Here is a 17,163-nt window from a genome sequence, read left to right on the forward strand (position 1 = left end):
AACCCAGCATCTCAGTCGGGAGCGGGGATTGTTGGAGAAAGGCGTTGAATAGTTTGGTCATGTGTGGGCTCGAGAGGCAGAAACGGCTTGTAGTACTCGTAAGGAATCCCGTCCAGCCCCGGGGACTTATGGGCCAGAAGAGCCTTCACGGTCGCTAGAGGTTCTTCGTCAGTGATAAGGGCGTTCAGTTCCCAGAGGTCCGTGTCCTGCAGTCGGGGCAGTGCGATATTTTCTAGGTATTGGGTTATACGGTCAGTCAATCCTGGGGTTGGGGGATTGTGGGGACTGTCCGGCTTATTGTACAGATCCGTGTAGAAATCTGCAAACGCGTCCACTATAGCCTGGGGGTGAGACAGAAGGTCTCCCCCTCTGTTGTTAATTTTGGGTTGGTGGGGAGGCCAGCGCACGGTCCGCTAGCTTCTGGGCCAACGGTGACTGCGCTTTGTTGCCTTTGTTGTAATAGGTTGTCACAAGCAGATCAGTGCCTTTTCCACTGATCCTAACACTAAGTCCCGAAGTGTCAGTCAAGTATGGACAATTTGGAAAATAATTTTACTGTTACAACTTGGGGAAATATTTATAAAGGGGTCACAGCACTAGAAAGGTTGGGAACCACTGCTCTAGCAACCAATAGGCAGCCTACAGTGTCTCCCCCTAAGGAACTGAGACCAGTAGATTTGATCATTGTCCCCTGCTTCAGTCTGTGTGCTCTTCTTCTTCTTTTTCGCAGACTTTGCTAGATTTTATGGATTAAATACTTGCCATGATAGCTGGCTCAGAATGCAGAGGGTGCAAGCCTACTTCTATACCCTCTCCTCCAGGGTCTGAGCATGAAAGGGCTGCAGCAAACTTGGTCAGCTGTGGATGATGAAGAATCTCGCTATTCCTTTTTGCATGGGTTTGTGCCTGAGGAAGCTCAGTCTGCAGGCATAAATTAGTCTTGGGCTTAAAGCTACTATATCAGTTCTTATTGCTACATTATCTACCTGTTTAAAACTTGAGCAACTAAAAACCACTCCTGACTACCAGTCTTGGCTCCCTTTTTTAAAGGTGTCAAAACCAGTCCATTTGTTACTGGCAACTATTCTGTACAGAGATTAGTTTGACGGTTCTTGGTCTGGTTTAGTAACAAACTGCACAGGTTTGCTTTGAGAGTATCTGGGCTCGGGCCGGTGCATTCATAACATGTTACACCCTGAATATGGGTGTAACATTTATCTAATATGTTAAGAAAGGTGAACTTATCCATTAGTAGGGACCTTGTACTTCCATCTCTCTGTCAAACTCGTATGCATCCTAAGGAGATTTACTTTACTAAGAACTACTGGAGGGGAAAGACTACTTCTTGCTCCACCATATCTGTGTGGCTTTGACAGATCATTATGTAAGTATATGTGCTTTAAAAATTAGACATTTTACTGGATCAGTGAATGCTTCCTGAGCTTTTTTGTTCAAGCTTCTGTTCATCATGTTTGCAAGGCTACCACCACCTTGTCTTCTGTACACATATACTGTAAGTTTTACGAGATGGCTGTTCAAGCATCTGCTGCAAGATTTGGGCGTGAGGTCCTGCAGCCAACCACCTAGTATCTACTGCTGGTTTTTTCTTTTTGGGCACCATTACTGTTATTTGCTGTGTTGCCTGCTACTTGGTTGGACTCCTTTTTTGAGAATTCCAAATGGTTTGATTTATTGAAGCATCGTGGAAGTGACCATACTTGCCTGGCCAGCAACTGTTTTGGTTTGCCAGTGTCCCAGTTCCAACTAAAGGTGGCGGTATAACTCATTGGTCTTGGACACAACTGATCCTCTGTCCCTTTTGATCTGTGAAAGGATTTTACAGGAAGCAAAAACAACCCCTTTGTTCAGAATATGTAAATCTTTTTTTTCTCCATAGCTTGGGTACATGTTCACTCTTAATTTCAAAATAGGATTGCAAAAAATGTGTAAAACCTATGAAACTCTATTTTTGTTTCAGTGACGATCATGTCAAGTTCTTCTGCTTTCAAGTTTTGGAACACCAAATAAAATATAAGTGAGTTTTACATCTGCTTGTGTCAAGAATGGATGCTGATGTATTTTGTTGTGGGAGCCCAAGAATGACTTGGCTGCTGTGTGTTGTGTGGGTGAAGTTCTTAACTTTTTATGGTACAATTTTGTATTTTGTCACAGGTATTCTGAACTGACTGCACTGCAGCAGCAACTGATAAGGGAAACTCTAATTGCATGGCTTCAATCTCAGGTAAATATTAAAATGTTTGAGATCTGCAGAATGGAGTTCCTGATCCTTCTGGCCCAAAACAACCACAAGACATGTGCCAGGATGCCTTTACATTCACAGCTGAAGAACAGGCACCACTTTTTGGGAGTGACCTAGAGTCATAATCGATTCCTCCTATTTCTTGAGCTCCTGTTTGTGTGATTTCCCCCCTGCACCCCTACCTTCCTTCCCTCCTCCAACCCCCTTACTGACATTCCCTCCCACAATTATCTCCCTCCCCCAATCTATGATTTTAATTACTAGGTCAAACTCCTATCCACCCTCTCAACAGTTATCTAATTCCCTTTGGGTTTACAGGTACTCTTGATGACTTAAAGAGGAACTGCAGTTCGCTAAAATAATTTTGTAATAAAAACATCATCTTTGCCATTTTGAAGCTTCCCTCCAACCACTTTGCATATTTTATATATACTGTGATTCTGTACTTGCCAAATATGCTGCAGGAATCTCCCTCCACTAAGTCTGGCTGCAGCCATTTTAACTGGGGGCAGCTGAAGCTGCTGCCTGTTCACTTCCTGGATTTACATAGAGGCAGCACTCATTGGCCCTCTTATGACTCTTCCCAAAGTAACTAAATTGTATGCTTTGAAGAATTCAAAATAAATAATATTTTTTTTTTTTTTTAATGAAAAGGTTCATGATGTGAGTACTAGAATAAATGTTCTACAGAAGCATAGTTTGAGGTTCATTTTGAGTGCACTACCTTTTTTAGATCCTCCAGTAAAATGTTCAACATGATGTAAGTAGCTTAACGTTAAGCGTTCACTGCAGTTGACAAACTGATCTGGTAGACTCTTATGACGGTAAAGCAGACTTGTGTAATTGGCATGCACACAAGTTTTTTTGGTGAATGGTGTTTTTCTTTGTTTTTTAACCACTTCACTACTACTTCACACTTGAAAGCAGTGGGTTAAACTGATTGTAGAGTTGTGTTATTTTAAAAGGGATAGAGTTAAAGTGCAACTTATTTTATTTTTTTTTTGTAAAGAAATTGCCTCTCAAGATATAAAAATTATTTTGGCTACAGTGTTATGCCTCAGTAATTGTCAAAGTATCACAACACAGTGGGGGGAAAAGGCATGGTAACGAAGGGTTATATACAGACTATTGCTCAGTTGTTTAATTATGAGCATAAAACTGTTGCACTTTGTTTTTGTTGTTTTTAATATTTATTTTTACATTTTTTTTTTTCTTGCAGATGCTCAATGCCCAACCAGAAAAAACATTTATACGTAACAAAGCTGCACAGGTCTTTGCCCTGGTCTTTGTTACAGAGTACCTCTCAACCTGGCCTAAATTTATTTTTGATATTCTGTCTGTTGTGGGACTGAACCCCCGTGGTGTTGACCTGTACCTTAGAGTTCTTATGGCTATTGATGCAGAGGTTGTGGACCGGGACATCATTCACACTCCTGAGGTGAGCAGCATGCTTTTATTGTTTGTTTTTTATTACTTTACGCTGTGTCTGTTTAGAAGTATATTTACACAACCTAGATTGCAAAGGACATTAAAATCCAACTTCGGCATGGGAAAAAAAAAAACCCTTACAATGCAGTCCCCTGCACTGCAAAGGTTATATGCTTGTTAAAGGGGGTAGAGGTTGGGGCTGTATTGTTGGCTCCAACGCTCACCTCTTCTCCCTGAATTGTGGGTGGTCCCTCAGCATCATCAAGTCTGATCCAAGACCATTAGTCCTGCAGTCTGCTTAAGGAGGTAAGTCCAGGCCAAAGTGCATTAGCAATAATGTTGCAGGGACTGGTTGCACAAAAGGAGCGATGAATAAGGCATAAATTACTCCTTTTTCTTTATCGGCATTTACCTTAGGAGTGTGAATGATGTCCCGGTGAGGGCCACTGAAAGGGGTGTTTGTTTTTTCTTTTTTCCTTCTGCCTGCAGTTGAGCTGTAAAACTTTAAAAGTTTCAATTGTTAATGATAACCTCTAAGATTATACTAAATCAAACCTATTTTTTCATTCTGATTACATTACATTTAAAAATGTAGGGTTTTATCACATAGATGCACACAAACATGCACAATTTGACATCTGCTACTGCATGCATTTTTTATTTTATTTTTTTCATAACATTTGTAGAAAACCTTCAAGAGTAAATTTTGATGTGGTCTAGATGTGCTCACAATACATGCTTTTATTTCCTGAAAAACTGCTGCAGCTATAAAGTACAGCCATGTACAGGTGCCTGCACATATCTGAAACGGCATCCTAAAGTCTGCAGAGACCACTAAATTTATATACAAATAATCCCTTCCCTAAGGAATATATGACCATGCTCATTTAAATTTAATGTGCAATTAAATCCACATGCAACAGAGTCCAAACGTGGTCTTGTGAAGTGACAACAAAAGCAGTAACTTGGTCGTCCTCTGCACCCTCATTGCACACGCCGCACTCGCCAAAACTTGACAACTTCCTGGTTACAAGACGTCAAACACTTTACACGAAGGTTAGCCTCTTGAGTGGAATATGGTCTTCAAAGTACTTCACTGGGTCCTCCTTACAAGTATGGCCTCTCTTCCATTAAAATGCCTCCATGCCTTTTTAAGAATCTATGTGGCATCCAATTAACTGAATAAAAAGATAGAGAAGCCCCTTCTAATATTTGGTGACCAAAAAGCTAAAAAATTCACTTACACGTACATATTAGATGTAAAGCCGGAAATATCAATTAAGAAAGCCTATATGCGTTCCACCAAGTGGAAATTATATTTACCGGAAGCATTGTAATTTCTGCCTCCTGTGGCCAGTGAGTAAGCTTGGCATAGTGATGGCTCAGTAGAAATGTGAGGTTGAGATATGCTCTAAAGCTCTGACACTACTAGAAAGTGGTGATTTGCTTGTTGGAACAACCCAGAATTCAGCTGTTTTCTGTAGGCTTTTTTTTTTTTTTTTTTTTTTTTTCCTTTTTTAAACTGCTACATCTATCTCTAGGTGTTTATTTTGATATATACAACAGTTCTTTTTGATTTTGAAAAGTGCTGATGACCGAATATGTCCTTTTGCAGCACATAAATGTGAACTCATACTGGATTGAATTTCTTTTTGAAGTGCATTTAATTTAGTAACGCAGTAGCACCACCCATCCTATGTTCAGACCTGTATGTTTGAATGAGGCATGTTTTTATGAGCTATGCTGCTTGCTGTAGACTTGTTTTGAAAATTGCCTAATCATTATTAAAGCATGTGTTCTTGGCTATATTGTTTTTAAAGCTCAATAATGGTATTCAAAAGATGAATCAATGTGTCATTTTGATATATTGTATTAAACTATAACTGTTCATTTTATGGAGCTCAAGCAATGGAATAATAATAAAAAAAAATTAATTTTGATACTTGCATAGGTGAACATCATGTTTTCAATTCTGTTTAATCAAAACTAGAAACCACTAACTATACACAAAAAAAAAAAGTCTTGTATGGTCTTGGTGTTTTGAGGGGGGGCCCTATGCCTGCGCCTGCTAGTTAGGCATTCCGTGTGTCAGCAGATCACCTGTGACATCCAACTGATTTGGGCAGTGGGAGAGGTCGGAAATCATCTGAAAATGGATAATGAGTAAATGGAAAGCTAATAAAAATAGAAATAAAATAAGGAACAGGCAGCCACTAGATAGGCACAATATATGATTAATTCCTCTCCAATTGACCACACTTGTTTACTTTCTAGGAAGCACGTAGAAATACATTATTGAAGGACACCATGCGGGAGCAGTGTGTCCCAAACCTGGTGGAATCATGGTACCAAATATTACAGACTTACCAGCGCACAAACTCTGAAGTGACATGCCAGTGCCTTGAAGTGATTGGAGCCTATGTCTCATGGATAGATCTGACATTGATTGCAAATGACAGGTATACTTTTATTTTGGGTGTACATATCATTTTTAAAAATTCTTGTGAAATAATGGCTAGCAGTGATTGCAGTGCAAGTGAAAGAAGATATTGACAGTTGATCGGAATTCGTTTTTACCCTTTGCTTCACATGTGTACAATGTACATGAACAATGCTGTTTTTTATTAGTTTGTAAAAAAAAAAAAAAAAAAAACTAAAAAGGGGGCACGGTTGGTGGCTAGTGGTGCCCTGCCTTAGATCAGCCCTCAAATATTTACCTGCTCGCGTTTTGAGAGTTTTAGGGCTGGCGAGCGTGGGCTCCCTGGGGGCGAGGGGGGGTCGCGAGGCGAGCACCACCAGCGGGTTGTATGAAAAGAGGAGAGTAGGCGGCCGGATCAACAGAGCATGAGGGACATCACAGGCGGCTTTCATTTCAATAACATTGTTCGCCGCACTCGCTGTCACACACAGCCCTGCACCCTGGTCCCAGGACTTTTGATAGACAGATCACCTATCCGGGATGAGTGACATGTATCAAAGTTCCCTGGCCAGGGGGTGGGGCTGTATAACGCTGAATGGCAAGAACACACTGCTTTTGAAATGAAAGCTGTTCCAGTCATGTTCCTCAGCGCTCTGATCATCTGCCCAGCATCCCCTTCCTCTCTCTTCCCCCTGTATTGGACACAAGGCAGGCTGCATTGGTGGGCACAGAAACTTGTTAATTATTTTTAGAACTTAATGCATTAAACATTTTAAGTGTAATTTTTCCTGATATTTATGAGGGCATGTGTAGGGGTTGGGTGGGGCAACTGGTGGCGAGTAACCCTTGAGGCCTGGCTAGTAGCTCAGGACTTGAAATTTTGAGCCCTGCCTTGGATTCCTTCCGTTCTGACCTCCAAAATCTGAGTTAAGTTTGACCTGTATGAAACTAGAGGCGATACGGACTGTGGAAGAGTGCAAGACCCAGCCCTTTCAAACATCTGTCTTGATGTGTGTTTTTGTTGTAACAGAGGGGAAATGTGGAACAAATCCACCAAAGTTTTAATGTACCAACTTAAATCTAACTGTTTAACCACTTCCAATTTTCAGGTTTCAGCGCTGTCACACTTTGACAATTGGGCGGTCATGCAACGTTGTACCCAAATCGCATTTTGATTCCCCCCCCCCACAAATGGCTTTTTTTTGGTGGTATTTGATCACCCCTGCGGTTTTTTTTTTTTTTATTTTTTTTTTTTTTTTTTGCGCTATGAACCGAGAGTGTAAATTTTGGGGGAAAAAAAACTTTATTACTGTTTTCTATAATATCCCGTTTAAAAAAAAATGTTTCCTCAGTTTAGGCCGGTATGTATTCTACATATTTTTGGTAAAAAAAATCCCAATAAGCGTATATTGATTTGGTTTGCATAAAAGTTATAGCGTCTACAAAATGGGGGACAGATTTGTTGTTTTTTTTGTTTTTTTTTACTACTAATGGTGGCGATCTACGATTTCTATCGTGACTGTGACATTGCAACGGACAGATCGGACACTTTTGACACTATTTTGGGACCATTCACGTTTTATAAAGCGATCGGTGCTGTAAAAAATGCACTGATTACTGTATAAATGTGACTGGCAGGGAAGGGGTTAACACTAGGGGTGCTGCAGGGATTAAATGTGTGTCCTAGGCAGTGAATGTAACTGGGGGGGGGGGGGGCGGACTGAGGGGAGGAGACCGATTGATGTTCCTCCGTACAAGGAACATCCGATCAGTTCTCCCTGACAGGACGTTGATCTGTGTGTTTGCACACAAACAGATCCACATCCCGGCTCTGTTACCGGGCAATCGTGGGTGCACGCGTACCGGGTCCCCAGCAAATGCGGCGAGCACGCACGCTCCACAATGCCGGGAAGCAGAGGACATCACATGACGCCCACCCGGAGGGAGGAACAGTTCCTGCCGCTGTCATTTTACAATACGGCGTTAGGGAACTGGTTAAGATGGCAGAATTTAAGATTATATGGTTCTTTAGATAAAAACTGCAGTTACACACACAACAGACCATATTAAAGTGATTTATAAATGCAAAATAAACAAACGGGTTTATACTAAGTAGGTGAATATAAACCTTTGTTTTTGTTTTACGCACAGAGTGGCTCCAAAGCTCCTCTTCTCAGGTTCCCCACCACCACTTCTGTCAAGTGCCCCCATAGGAAGCCGCTTCCTATGGGGAACTTGTACAAGCATCCCCAGCTGCACTGCTCACATCCATAGACAGACAGTGGGGCCCATCACTGGCTTTGATGGACAGCAGCGTGAGCCAATGGCTTCTGCTGCCTCAGCAAATCCTGTGAGTGAACGGAAGTGAGGGGAGAAAGCCGCTGCAGATGGCCACAGCGTTGGATCAAATAAGGGCTCAGTTAAGTGTGTGTGTTGGGGTGTGTCACTACAGCCTAAACATTTGTTACCTTTAATGCATGGAGTGCATTAAAGTAAAACATGTTGGCTTTTTTACCCACTTTAATATCACTGTGCAAAGGGCAATAGGTGTATTAGCACAGTGTAAATGACCATGGAATTTTGTGATCTTGTAATACTTCAGTTTAGTTATCATAATAATGGTGCTTACGTAGCGCTTAGGTTTAAAAAAAAAAATAATTAAAAAAATAATAAATTCCCTGTTAATATCGCCTAACTTACAATAGAGAAGTACTGCAAATCATTGTTCAGAAAGATATAGATCTTTCTGAAGATGTATACAAATCATTATCAAAATGTAGTGGAAGTACACTGTTAGACTATGCATTTTAAAAGCCTTTGTGATTTATTATTGTGCATCTTTTGTGTTTTAAATTACTATTCCTTTTGTGCTAATCTCTCAGATTTATTAACATGCTGCTTGGTCACATGTCAGTGGAAGTTCTCCGTGAGGAAGCATGTGACTGTTTGTATGAAATTGTAAATAAGGGAATGGATCCTGTTGATAAAACCAAACTAGTGGAATCTTTGTGTCAAGTATTACAGTCTGCAGGATTCTTCAACATTGAACAGGTTCGTGACACTGGTGATTGAGCTTCATGCTAGGATATTTTATATTAAATATCAGTTTATTATTATTTGGTCTTTAACTTCACAAAAAAAAATTGTGTGTGTAATATATTACACACACACATACATACATACATACATACATACATACATACATATATTATCCTGCTTAACCACTTTACGACCGGCGCACAGCGATGTATGTCCATTTTTTGAAGAGGGATATCTCGTTAACGGCAGCAGCTGCTGCCAAAACCGAGATAATGGTGGTCTCTGCGTTTGGGATTGCCACGAGATCACCATTATCGGCGATGGGAGATGTGCTCTCCCGCGCCCTCCGCCGCTTACTGGAGCCGTCGATAGTGGCGGAGGCAATCGGGACCTGCCTTGTCTGTGGTATGGAGACGAGTGAGGCTAAGATGGCCTCCACCCATGTCTATACCATAGCGGGGCAGAAGCAACGTCAAAACGTCTCTTCTGCCCATACCTCTTAAAGGCACATTTTTTTCAAATGACCATTTTATTTTTATTATTGCATTTAAGTATAAATATGAGATCTGAGGACTTTATAAACCTAGATCTCATATTTAAGAGGGCCTGTCATGCTTTTTTCTATTACAAGGGAAGTTTACATTCCTTGTAATAGGAATAAAAGTGATCCAATTTTATTTTATTTTTTTCAAAACTGTGTAAAAATAAGACTAAATAATTTTAAAACGCCCGTCCCTACGAGCTTGTGCGCAGAAACAAACTCATAGTAGTGCCCGCTTATGAAACCGGTGGTCAAACCACACGTGATGTATCGCCGCAATCGGTAGAGCGAGAACAATAATTCTAGCCCTCCTAGATCTAGATCTCCTCTGTAACGCAAAACATGCAACCTGTAGAATTTTTTTAAATGTTGCTTATGGAGATTTTTGAGGGTGAAAGTTTGACGCCATTCCACGAGCGGGTGCAATTTTGACGTGTGACATACACAACATTATCTTTCACAATATAAAAAAAATAAAATTGGGCTAATTTTACTGTTTTTTTTTTTATTTTTTTTAAACTGTGCTTGTTAGACCGCTGCGCAAATACGGTGTAAAAAAAAGTATTGCAATGACTACCATTTTATTCTCTAGGGTGTTAGAAAAAAATATGTTTGGGGGTTCTAAGTCATTTTCTAGCAAAAAAAAAAAAACAGTTTTAAACATGTAACCACCCAGTCTGAAAAAGAGGCTCGGTCCTTAAGTGGTTAACGCTACAGGATTAAGATGCTAGCAACTGGATTTCATTTGAATCTCCAGATCTAACTGATTTCTGGGGTGTTTTCTTGCACTTCAAGCCCACCTGTTGTCAGCGCTGTATAAACTCTATCATCTAGTGCAGGGGTGCCCAATCAGTGGCCTGGGGGCCACATGTGGCCTGCGGAGCCTTCTCATGTGGCCCGCAACCTCCTGCTTTGGGATAGCAGGTTCTCAAGCCCAGATCGTGGGCTGTCGACCCGCCATCCCAGAGCATCATTGTTTTGAATGAATGAAATTGCTGCTGACTGTACTCTCTGTGAAGGCTTCAAAATAAATACGCTTGATGGTATGGAGTTGCCGGCTGCTTTTATTCGATGACTGTTTTAAATCAAGGCAGAGGGAGCAGAGCCCCCTTTGCAGATGCTTCCTGTATAGCGCCGGCTCCTGTCCCAAGCGGAGTGATGCCAAATTCATTCTGCCTGGGACAGCAACAGCCGGTGATACCTGAATGGAAGACCGTTATTAAAGGTAAGTTTATTACTAAAAGCAGTGTATGTATGGGCATATCTGTTCTACATTGGTTACTGGGCTGCTTTCAAACTGTTCCGCAGGTGCAGCACATTGCACCTTCGGGTTATCTGCATTGAGTCATAGACTTCTGTTATCTGTGGGTTTGGTGCGCTTTCAGAAAGTGCACCACACCTGCAGGATATAATAGACATCAATGGCAAAGTGCAGCTAACCTGCAGGAAAGCCACAGGTGCACTGTACTGCACCTGCAGTGCAGGTAATCTGCCGCACATCAGTGTGAAAGCAGCCTTAGGCCCCTTTCACATGATCGGTTGAACTCACACGGACCCTCCATTCACCTCGATGGAGTGGCAGAAGTAAACGGACTTGTGTTCATTTACACCCACCTACCTGCAATCTGATCCACTAATAAAATAAAAAATGGAAGGGGATCCGTCCCCTTCCATCTGGTTGAATTGGATAGGGGGGGCCCACAGAGTAGAGTGGGCTGTGTCCATGTCTGCTTTGCATATACAGAGCGGACACGGATCTGCCTTCTGTCCGCTCCACTTATTGTGGCCCGTGACCAGTTACCAAGTCTCTTAAGTGGCCCTCGCTCTTTAAAAGGTTGGGCACCCCTGATATAGTGGTTCACCAAAATGGAAAATTCTGGTGGTGAAACCGAAAATTCAGGATGCACTTGGCTGGAAACTGACATGGACAAATTTCTTTAATGTGGCAGACGTTTTTGCACCGCAGTCAGTGGGATGCAGCATGCCATTACCGTCACTTTTTTGTTTAAAAAAACAAAACAAAAAAAAACTTTGCGTTCACAGTGGGGTGTACATAGCATGGGTAGTGATAGGTACTTTTTAGTATGGGATCTGGTGGTCTATTAGAGCCCAGATCTCTCCTCCGCCCTTAAAAGCATCAGATCAAGCTAAGATTGGTTTGATCCAATGCTTTGGTAGGCCAGTAAAGGACTGTTTACATTAGACAAAAGCCGGAAGTGACAAAATACTTGTCACTTCGGGCTGGGATGTTCCCGTCCTCGGTTACCTATATGGTGAGCTGGTGGAACTGCTAGTTCTGCCCACCAGCTACACAGTGCAGAGCCGAGTAAATTAATGGACATCACATGACTCGTGTACATAAGGATGCAAATAAGGTATTTGGAAAATCTTTAATCTGCTCTAAATGCAGCTGGGTTTAATACACGGTTAAGTAGTCATACATGTTTAATAGTAGCTGTGGATTTAATCATTTTAAAGAAACCTGCAGAGAAATGTTGAGGCAGCCGTTTTTGACCAATTCCTTATCCGGTGGTTTCAATACTTTGTCACTGTCCCAAAGCAAGCAGGCGGATTGGGTATTTTGACTTCATATGCTGTATGCTTGTTTCTGGTCATTGTTTTAGGAAATGCAAAAGCCAGAGAGACCAACTTTTTCAGAAGGGCTCAACGGTGGCAGCCTACATATTTCTCTCAGTATAGGTTTTCTTCATACTCCACAAGCAGAAGATCAGCAAAAGGCTGATCAATATTGAGCCTCAGATTTCTGTGCCAGTCATGAATTCCTGCATTCGGTCACCACAGCCGCCTCCACATACACCTGAATTTCTCAGATGTAAAAATCTACAAGGTTCCAGACTCCAAGGGTTAAAAATTGGTTTGCAATAAATATGATCCGTTACCACTGCTAAGGCTTCCTATTTGGCATTCTTGTCTGAAACATACTACTGTATATTACCAAAAGTATTGGGACGCCTGCCTTTACACGCACATGAACTTTAATGACATCCCAGTCTTAGTTTGTAGGGTTCAATATTGAGTTGGCCCACCCTTTGCAGCTATAACAGCTTCAGCTGTTCTGGGAAGGCTGTCCACAAGGTTTAGGAGTGTGTCCTATGGGAATGTTTGACCATTCTTCAAGAAGCGCATTTGTGAGGTTAGGCACTGATGTGGACGAGAAGGTCTGTCTTTGTCTGCACTCTAATTCATCCCAAAGGTGTTCTATTGGGTTGAGGTCAGGACTCTGTGCAGGCCAGTCAAGCTCCTCCACTCCAAACTTGCTCATCCATGTCTTTATGGGCTTTGCTTTGTGCACAGGCATGTTTGAACAGGAAGGAGCCATCTGTAAGCTGTTCCCACAAAGTTGGGAGCATGAAATTTGTCCAAAATGTCTTGGAATTCTGACGCCTTAAGATTTCCATTCACTGGAACTATGGAGCTAAGCCCAGCCACTGAAAACCAACCCCACACCTTAAGGTCCATAAAGACATGGATGAGCGAGTTTGGAGTGGAGAAACTTTACTGGTCCTGACCTCAACTCGATAGAATACCTTGGGGACGAATTAAAGCGATGACTGCAAGCCAGGCCTTCTTTTCTATGCCAGTGTCTAACCTCACAAACGCGCTTCTGGAGGAATAGTCAAACATTCACATAAACACATTCTCATGGACGGCCTTTCCCAGAAGAGTTAAAGTGGTTATAGCTGCAAGAGTGGGCCAACTTGGTATTGAACCCTATGCACTAAGACTGGGATGCCATTAAAGTTCATGTGCGTGTAAAGGCATGTGTCCCAATACTTTTGGCATATTGTATGTAAAGCTAAATACCTCTTGATCGTTGCAAAAAGGCAACATCCTATGAGGTGAACTAGAAAAAAAAGTTTGTCTGTGAGCTACAAACACCACCACCCCATCCCCCCCAGCCACCCTTGGACATGAAGTGCATACAAGTCTGTAAGAAAAAAAAAAATGCAGCCACTTTAGCGGATTATAAATGTTTTTGGGTTAGGTACTCTGTAAGATGATAAAGTTGCAGGTAATGTTAAAGGCTATTTGGCTGTTTAGTTAACTAAAGTTGCATAGCTTAGGGAATGGCAGTTCCCATCTTATCTTTGACATGTGCAGTGGCAGGAATCGCATACTAAAAGAAATGTGCTGGTCTATACATTTTAGAGTTTAGGTCAGAGGGATTAATTTTGTTTTTTAGGAAGTTATGACGTTTCAGGTTTTTTTATTTTTTTTATTTTTTTTTCACTGTTGACTTTCATACAGAGCTGAAGAAATCTGTAAGCTTCGTATTTTCCATCTTGTTGTTTTTACTTCTGGTTCTCCCAAGAATGTAATTTCTGAATAATTTGAACTAGGAGGAAGATGTGGATTTCCTGGCCAGGTTTTCAAAGCTAGTAAACGGAATGGGACAATCTCTGGTGGTTAGCTGGACTAAACTGGCAAAATCTGGTGATCTGAAAAATGCACACGACACGCTGCAGTCTATTGAATCCAAAGTGCCTCTGATGCTGCAGCTGCTCATTCATGAAGATGACGACATCTCTTCCAACATTATTGGATTTTGTTATGAGTATTTGCATATCTTGAAACAAGTAAGAACAAGTGAAATTTATTATTCGTTTTTACATAAAATAAAATTATATATATATATTTTTTTTCTTCCTGACCATAATAAAATATTTTCCCAACACATGAGATGGGCACCTCCCTCAACAGGAATTCCATCAAATTCAAAAACTCTTTAAAAAGAAGTTCCGCTGAACTGGTCTGATAGTGTTTCCTCCATCCAGTGGAGATGCATCACTTTTAGACTGGTAGAGGCTCAGCTCAGGATTTTATTTTTTTTTTTTATTTTTTTGCGGTCCTCCACTCACGACGACTCGCCCTCATTGATCATGGGTCTCTTGGAAATTCTTGCCCCCAGTCCTCCTCCTCTTTATAAGGGGGGAAAAAAAGACTGGGCCCACTCCCAGTTCGTAGCCTTGGGGGGTGCCTTACTCCCCAGCCTTGGCTGAGTGTGGTTCCCTTGGTCGGCAGTAAGGGAATGTCTATGCTGGGATGTGTAAGACAGTGTTTACTTTACCACCGATGCCAGGTGCCAAGTCCAGGCATGGTAATGTCACTGCTTAAGTGCTGCAGCTCCTGGTGTCAGGGCTGTGAAAGGGCCTTTTTGTGCTGCTTCTGACCAAGTCTCCTAAGAGAAGTGGTGTAAATGCCAGAATTATAGATCTCTGCTGCACCTAATTAACTCTGGTGCAGACAGCATCTCTGGGAGTGACAGACGTCTAACCAGCAAAATTTCAGGTAAGCTTGTAGTTGGTTTCTTGCTTGCCTGTTTGTGTAGTCTATGGTTAATACATTTCTTCTGCCTCTCACTTTTTTTTGGGTCCTGCCTGTGACGGAGTCCTTTTGGAGGGCTTCACGCATCCTGACACGGTTAGCTGTATTTCACACATTGCTAGTACATCCAGCACTCCCCTCTGTGGGGGTACTGTAATACAGGAGGTGTCTTACTGGCCAGATCAGCAGGTGAAAAGGGGGGGGCATAAGAAAAGAGAACGGATTCAGCCACCGCATCTAAGGATTAGTAAGCTAGATATTGAATCCAAAAGCAAAAATTTAAAAACACTTTTAAATACCTTTTTTTTTTTTTTTTTTTTTTTTTTTTTTTTTTTCTTTTCTCCTGCATCAAGGCCTGGGGGAGGGCTAAGCCAGAGCAGGTCTTGTGACATCACCTTGGCATTTTCAGGCCCTCCCCTCAGGCTGAGAAGAGCTGTCCATCACTAATCTGCACCTTTGGGCAGATCTGATCCTTGCCTGACACTTCAATCCACTGTACATGGCCTGGAGGAGTGCCTGAAATAAGCTGAGTTTCTAGTTCTGAACAAAGGGAACAGATATCTTATAATGATTAGGAAGGGTTTCCTTTTTTTGTATGCCTTCAGAAGGTAATCCAATTCTGGAAAATGTACAGAATGTAAACTGTAGGCATCTGAAGATGATACATTTAGAAAATCTTAAGGCGTAGCAACTGCATGTTCATTAACATTTGACAAACCTTCAAGCACTCCTCAGACTTCTTGATTGGTCACTTTATTTTTGTCAACACCATCCTCAAGCACCAAAAAAGTGGCTGCATTAGCAGTCTGGAGCTCTTTGCCATACAACATAGAACATCAACCAAAAGTAATTCATTTTTTTTTTTTTTTTTTTTTTTCCTGAGAGCCAAGATTCATCCATCTTTATCCTCATTGACTAAACATTTCTGGAACCTAAATTCAGGACCTTAAATGACTTGTAAAGGTTCTTCCTTATATTTTTTTTTTGCTTTTGCCATGACAGTCAAAATTGAGCTCTGGAGATGAGATGTTTCTACAACTTGATTGGAGTCCACCTGTGGTAAATTCAGTTGATTGGACATCATTAGTTACACACCTGTCTATATAAGGTCCCACAGTTAACAGTGCATGTCGGAGCACAAACCAAGCCATGAAGTTCAAGGAATTGTCCATAGATGTGCTTGTAGTGAGACACAGATCTGGAAAAGGGTACAGAAAAACTTTCTGTAGCATTGAAGGTCCCAATGAGCACAGTGACCTCCATCTGTAAATGGAAGAAATTTGGAACCACCAGGACTTTTCCTAGAGCTGGCCGCCCAGCCAAAATGAGCGATCGGGGGAGAAGGGCCTAAGTTGGGAGGTGACCAAGAACCCAATGGTCACGCTGACAGAGCTCCAGCATTTCTGTGGCAAGAGGAGAACCTTCCAGAAGAACCATGATCTCTGCAGCACTCCACCAGTCAGGCCTGTATGGTAAAGTGGCAAGACTGAAGCCACGCCTCAGTAAAAGGCACATAACGGCCCACCTGGAGTTTGCCAAAAGGCACCTGAAGGGCTCTAGCCATGAGAAACAAAATTCTCTAGTTTAATGAAACAAAGCTTGAACTTGTTGCCCTGAATGGCAAGTGTCATGTCTGGAGGGAACAGGCACCGCTCTTCACCTGGCCAATACATTCTTAACAGTAAAGTGTGGTTGTGGAAGCAGCATCATTCTGTGGGATGTTTTTCAGCAGCAGGAACTAGGACACTAGTCCGGATCGAGGGAAAGATGAATGCAGCAATGTACAGACATTCTTGATGAAAACCTGCTCCAGCGCACTCTGGACCTCAGACTAGGGCAAAGGTTCATCTTCCAACAGGACAACAACCCTAAGCACACAGCCAAGATAACAAAGGAGTGGCTACAGGACAACTCTGTGATTGTCCTTGAGTGGCCCAGCCAGAACCCAAACTTGAATCCGATTTGAACATCTCTGGAGAGATCTGAAAATCACTCTCCATCCAACCTGATGAAGCTTGTGATGTCCTGCAAAGAAGAATGGGAGAAACTGCCCATAAATGGGCGTGCCATGCTTCTAGCATCATCAGCAAAAAGACTTGAGGCTGTAATTGGTGCCAAAGATGCTTCAAC

The 17,163-nt window shown here is 41.9% G+C and overlaps 1 protein-coding gene across 1 annotated transcript in view; it reads left to right on the plus strand.

Moving 5' to 3' along the window:
• The window catches only part of XPOT (exportin for tRNA), a gene marked incomplete in the record, with an annotated part of 105,671 nt that overhangs the window by 23,534 nt on the left and 64,974 nt on the right, over positions 1–17,163 (plus strand). The window contains 6 exon segments of the mRNA XM_077470090.1: positions 1,979–2,035; positions 2,173–2,242; positions 3,480–3,698; positions 5,963–6,147; positions 8,990–9,158; positions 14,049–14,285. Coding sequence (XP_077326216.1) covers positions 1,979–2,035; positions 2,173–2,242; positions 3,480–3,698; positions 5,963–6,147; positions 8,990–9,158; positions 14,049–14,285 — 937 coding nt within the window.

This window comes from Lithobates pipiens, unplaced genomic scaffold (genome assembly GCF_037356315.1).
Source record: "Lithobates pipiens isolate NorthernLeopardFrog02 unplaced genomic scaffold, aLitPip1_a1.2 Scaffold_8, whole genome shotgun sequence".
NCBI classification, from domain to species: domain Eukaryota; kingdom Metazoa; phylum Chordata; class Amphibia; order Anura; family Ranidae; genus Lithobates; species Lithobates pipiens.